The sequence below is a fragment of the Orycteropus afer genome, unplaced genomic scaffold (assembly GCF_000298275.1).
Source record: "Orycteropus afer afer isolate SDZICR_OR568_19922 unplaced genomic scaffold, OryAfe1.0 scaffold00063, whole genome shotgun sequence".
Taxonomy (NCBI): domain Eukaryota; kingdom Metazoa; phylum Chordata; class Mammalia; order Tubulidentata; family Orycteropodidae; genus Orycteropus; species Orycteropus afer.
This window is the reverse complement of record NW_006921650.1, coordinates 2,990,399-2,996,607: the sequence shown is the minus strand read 5'-3', so window position 1 is coordinate 2,996,607 and position 6,209 is coordinate 2,990,399. Positions and strand designations below refer to the sequence as shown.

The 6,209-nt window shown below is 37.8% G+C and overlaps 1 protein-coding gene across 1 annotated transcript in view; it reads left to right on the top strand.

Annotated features, from left to right (window-relative positions):
- PPP1R9A (protein phosphatase 1 regulatory subunit 9A) overlaps positions 1 to 6,209 on the top strand; it is a 577,130-nt gene that overhangs the window by 467,734 nt on the left and 103,187 nt on the right. The window contains exon 7 of the mRNA XM_007939795.1: positions 4,031 to 4,186. Within this exon, the coding sequence (XP_007937986.1) occupies positions 4,031 to 4,186 (156 nt within the window). The remainder of the gene's footprint in view (positions 1 to 4,030; positions 4,187 to 6,209) is intronic.

Sequence of the window (6,209 nt, the reverse complement as noted above, 5' to 3'; positions counted from 1 at the left end):
AGAATCTGCAAAACACCGCATAACGTGGATGAACTTGGAGGACATTATGCTGAGTGAAATAAGTCAATCACAAAAGGACAAATATTGTATTAGTCCGTTACTGCAAAAGTCAAGGAAAGGTTTATCTATGGAAGGAAATTTTCTTTGCTGGTTACCAGGGCTAGGAGAGGAGGGGAGGGAACACTGTTAGATAGGTAGAGATAAGTATTGATTTGGATGAAGAGAAGGGCAGTGTACCAAATGTGAGTGACCAACATGATGGTATTGAAGAAGAGAAAGACATAGAGAGGTACATGGGAGGTACAGACAACAAAGATGAACCCTTTTGCACATTCAGAACTGGATTGTCAGTGAAAGCAAACATGGGTATACAGGTGGATAGATTGGTGGACAGGCTGAACTATTATGAAGCAGGGAGTGTACCCAAGACTATGTATAGGGTTGGCAGACAGTGGTCCTATAAGTTTATTTGTATCATCTGAATTCCCAGGTGTATAGTAGAGCTGACAAGGGACAAGGTTGTCATCATTTCTTGGTCACAGCCAGCTACCAAAAGGGACCATGTATTTGAACATGTGGGCTCGGGATCATAGTCACTGGGAACATCATACTTAATTGGCATAACATACTACAGAAAATATTGTTCCATCTCCTACTTTGGCGAATAATGACTGGGATCTTAAAAGCTAGCAAGCAGCCCTCTAGATGCAATGATGGCTCTCTCCTCATCCAGAGCAAAGAAGAATGAAGGAAACCAAAATTTCTGGGAAAGAATTAGTCCTATCAACTAGTACACCATGCAATCTGCAGCCTATACAACTATGCGACCAGAAGAACTAGATGGTGCCCGGCTACCATTGTCAACAATTTGGAGGGGGATCTATGTAGGAGGTCCTGGATAAAGAGGGACAACAATGTGGAACAAAACTCAAAATCATTTGGAGAATAAAAAAAGGGTGGGAACCAGGTTTGCTTGTCTGATAGAGCCTGGTGGAACCACTGAGACTATGGCCCCTAGCTGCCCTTCAGGTCTGGAATTGAACCCACACCCGTGGCTTCCAGGCAAACAAAAGACAGGCATATGAGTTGAACGTTTACCTGAGGTAGATACACTCCTTGGAGAGAACAATCATGGGACAAAGAAGGGCTGTTTATGCACAGGGAGTCAGCTAGGGGGCAGGGGTACGCGGAGGGATAGACACAGGGAAGAGGCAACTATTGGGAGGGAGGGAGAGGCAAGCTGTTGCATTGTGGTAAATGATCAATGTCATGAGACAAGTGTTTGTGAACTGCTGTATGGAAAGTTAATTTGCTCTGTAAATTTGCACCCAAATCACAATTTAAAAAAAAAAAAATGTTTTTTGAGCTCCTGTTACATGTCAGGTTTCATCCTAAGAACTTAATAATTCCCTCATATGTAGTGAACAAATACCTATTTTCAAGCTGGCCAAGGCAAATCAAATTGTTCATTTCAACCCTTATGTTTAAAACATGCCAAATTGTCATGTCTTAGTCACACTTTAAATTTAGCTAATGATTTTACTGAGTCACTTATGAAATTGATCCAATTGATGATGTAGAAATGAATCTCTAAAGCTGCTTAAAGCCTTCATAATGAAGGTGTGGCTTTGCTGCTAGTTGTAATTACCAGGTTAAAAATAGACACATGGTTTTGTACCTCTAGATCACAGGATGAATCAATGAAGGATGTCATGCTTAGTAAGGTGGAGGGTCAATGAAAGAGGGTAGGCCCTTAATGAGGTAGATTGACATGGTGGCGGTGGCGATGGGCTCAAGTGTAGCAAGAGTCACAGAGTTGGCTCAGGACCAGGAGGTGTTTCATTCTGCTGTGCATAGGGTTGCTATGAGTCAGAGACAACTCGATGGTACCTAACAACAACAACAACAACAACAACAACATCACAGCTCTCAGCAAGGCATCTTAAGATTGTTCATTTACTAGCCTTTCCACATTCCTATTAATTAACATCACTGAAATTTATGAAGTACCTATTGGATATTCATACATATGTGTATATATTCACACATATGTATATATACACACATAATACACACATGCATACTCACACATATATTAGTTATATATAGTATATTTAACTAATTTATATAATACCATTAAAACGTGCATTAATTCTGGAATTTAAATCCTTTATAGGCTGTCACTGCACCAACAAACAAGCTGTCTGGAGCCAACCATTCCTCACTCTTCATTTACCTTCCACTACCAGTTCCAAAGACACTTATAATGGTAGTTTTAGTTTAGACATTTTCAGACTGGGTTCTAAAGAGTCCCAGATGCTGAGAAATCATATGACCTCTTTCCATTTCAATCAAAACATTTCTGATTTTATTTGAAAAAACAAAAATTCTAACATGTAACCAGTTTGGCAAAGCACTGCTGTTGATGAAGTATCCTGAGTTTACTCTTTTTCATAGATGGCCACCAAGGTCAAGGGCTTCACAATAACAGTGTCTGCGGGAAAGTGGAGTGGGAAGGATGCTAAGGGAGTTTGTCTATTGTGGCCCATGGCCCTCTGATTCCTCCCTAGAAATAGTGTTGTCTTTGGGGTTCCACAACTTAAGAGGAATGTGGAGAACTTTGAGAGAAATCAGAGGACAATTGGAAAGACAGTTACAGAGAAAGAGACTTAGGAGGAACTAAAATGATTTCTCTCAAGAAAGAAAAGTTTAAATTGAAATATAATAGTTGTCATTAAGGCATTAGGAATTATTAACTGAGAACAATGAGCAGATTTTCTTTATGTGAATATATGTGAAAGAAATGCCTTATATGAAACTGGAAAGAGATTTCCTTTATAAACATAGTAAGAAAGAAGTAGGATTTCAGCTTTTGCAGAACCAGAAATAAAAAACAGCAATCAGATGCTAAGCCTGTTTAATAAAAATTTAAGAAGTTTTTTTCATAGATCATTATAAAAGTTTTTCTAAAGGCAATATGAATTCCTATAGTACTACCTGAAATTTAATGAACTTTGTCTTTTCAATGCAATGAATCAATGATTTTATCTTTAAATTGAGTGTGATACATAGATTTAAATCAGTTATTTTGAATTGTAGTCTCATAATCTTGATGCTGCAAGAAGGAGAGCTACTTTCTACTAATGTTAAGGAAGTTAGTGTTGAGGGAAAACATTTGTTCCAGAGATCATGAACTCAGATACCTACAGGGATCCATGAAGAAAGGAAACTAACCATATTGAACAATACTGAGTTAGGGGACAAATGCATGACCTATCTGAAAGGGACAACCACTACTAACTCTGGCCAGTTGTTACCATGTAGTACTGTGCCTATATTTCCTGATCTTGGTTGCTCAAGAGAAGCTGGAAATCTAGAATCTTAAGTGAAATATCACTTTTTTAAACTTTGGCAAAAATACTCAGATTTATGAAAATACTATGCAAGCACAATAATACACATCTGTGGGCTTCCAGTATAAACCTCCAGTTTATCCCTTAAATCACTATATAACCATCATAAAAGTTAAAAAGCAAACAAAACAGCGTTGATTGGACTCTGTAAAGCTTAGAAGAATTAATTGACTAAAGATTTTTAAGGTTTACGGCCATTTCCAACTCTGAATCTTGGATCTCTTCTTCCCTGCTTCCAGTATTGGGTGGCTTATTCACACAGCAGGTGGAAATTTAAAGTAATTACTCATCTCTGTAAACAATATGATTTTATTTGGTAAAACCATCAAATCAGAAAAAAAAAAAAAAAAAACCTCTTGTTGCTATGGTAAAGATGCTACTACTACTATTAATGTTTTGAGCAATGCACTTAGGTATGGAGCAGACTTGCCACTTGGGATCGTTGTACTAACATTTGTTTGTAATATCAGCTGCATGAAGCATGATTAACTTAAAAACCTATTTATTCTTTCACCATTTAGTGACATCTCTTATTCATCTTTTATAAAATACTTTCAAATAACCCATCTTCACTTGGGGTGAGCACAGTTGGAATTCTAAAATCCTCTTCCTTTCAGACTGGGGAATATGCTACTGATGAAGAGGAGGATGAAGTAGGGCCTGTCCTTCCTGGTGGTGACATGGCCATTGAAGTCTTTGAGCTGCCTGAGAATGAGGACATGTTTTCTCCATCAGATCTGGACACAAGCAAGCTCAGTCACAAATTCAAAGAGGTAAGTTGTTGATCTGCAAAGTATTTCTTTATATATGTCTACTTTATGAAGTATATGTTTTTGTTTGAATAATGCAGGAAGAATAGTCCATTTCCAAAAGAAAGGTGTTTTTTTTAAAAAAAAAAAAAAAAAAATTCTGCATTGCCTTGAATCTCATTGAACTTCAGGTAAAATTTAAGTAGAAGTCATTCTTCAATCTTTAATTTAAATGCCAATTAATTATCACAGTGGCAGTTTACAACTTGTCTAGACTGTAATTACAATGTACAGCTTAAGTATGCACTTTTCATGTAAGTCCAGGTAATCAGCTTTACAGAAGTTTTGGGATCTGGTGATAAACTTTCCTGTAAAGCAGTAATTTTTCTAAAAAAGCTATTTTAAAAATATTTTCCTTAAAAACACAGAATCCCAGTGGGAATCAGGTGGCATACCTAAAGGGTTTAGTTGAAGAGGATTTAATGAATGGCCTTGTAACTAACCAGGGACAGTGAGGAGCACAGGTGCTGCCAATAGCAGGAAACTGTTACCATCCTTTACCTTAATGGGCAGAGAGGGAAAGATAGTACCTTTTTATTCCAACATCTGCAGTTTTATGAGAATGCAACCATTGCGAATAACTACATCCTGGAGGCAAAGTAATATATACCTGAATCTTCTCTCCTTCTATTGATGCCTCCTTTTGGACAAACCCAGGCAAGGGAGCCTGGTTGATGCAGTCTTTAAGTCTGAGGGGCCGATAAGGACAGCTAACCACATCAACACTTGTTCCAAATTAGCTATTCAGAACCGCAACATGTGAAACAGAAACAGTGATGAACATGTCCCCGGGCAGCTTATTTTTCATTGTATTGAGAAATATTCTCTGTTGTTGAAGACAAATATGTCATTATTTACAACTTCCCCTAAATTACCCTAAAGTGTACCCCCGCTCTGTGGTTTCAAGCTTGTTAGGGACTTCATCATTTGGGAGGGGAAAAAAATTCTCCAACACTTGCAAAACTGGTTTGAAAATCAGATTTATAATTTCTAATTTTCTTACATTTATAATTTCAAATTTTGATACATCATAAATAGGTCATAGAATGTAGTATTACATAATGATCACAAAACTCAGAATTCCCCTACAGTAAGGAAGGTTGGGCAATCCTACTTCCGTAGTGATACTGCCTCGGAAACCCAAGGAGGGGTCGCTATGAGTCGGGGCCGACTCGACGGCACATAACAACAACAACAACAACAAGGAGTAACAATACCTGTTTTAGGATTATAAAGGCGTTTTAGATTACCAGATAGCATCAAACTAAAGAGCAAGTCAGAAAAAGCAACCTTCTTCTGCAGAAGGTGACTAAGTAAAGAAGCAAGGTGGATTCTAGGTCCCTATTTCTCTGTGGCTCTGAGTTGGCCCAGGAATGTAGATTATCTAAAGAGTAGATTGACTGCTTGTTCTTTAAGAAATCTTCCTTGAATGTTGTTACTCTCAATTCAGCTTTGACAAATATTGGAAGCTGTGTGATTGAGGTAGTTTGCAAAAGCATATGATACAGCTCTTCCATGTTGCTGTTATTTTGAGCAAAAGTATTTGTTGTACTATTTGGCCAAAGCACATTAGCCAAACATTACCTCAATCAGTGCTACCCATGATGTATCTTCCTACTAGACTCTAAGCTCCTCTATTTTGACTCACTGTTATATCCTTAGTTCTTGCACAGTTGTGGGCATATACTTAGTGGTTAAATGACTGGTATCAAACATGTACTGCAGTTGGTACAATGAAACACAAATCAAACCAAACCAAGCCCACTGCCTTCAAGTTGATTCCAAGTCAAAGGTTTCCCAGACTGTAAATCTTTACAGAAGCAGACTGCTACATCTTTCCATCATGGGTTCAAACTGCCAACCTTTTTTTTGGTTACCACCTGAACGCTTTAACCACTGTGCTGCCAGGGCTTCTTAAAACACAAATACTTAATTTAATTGTTTCCAAGTAGTTGATAAGCACTGATTGGAAGAGGCAGCATTATTA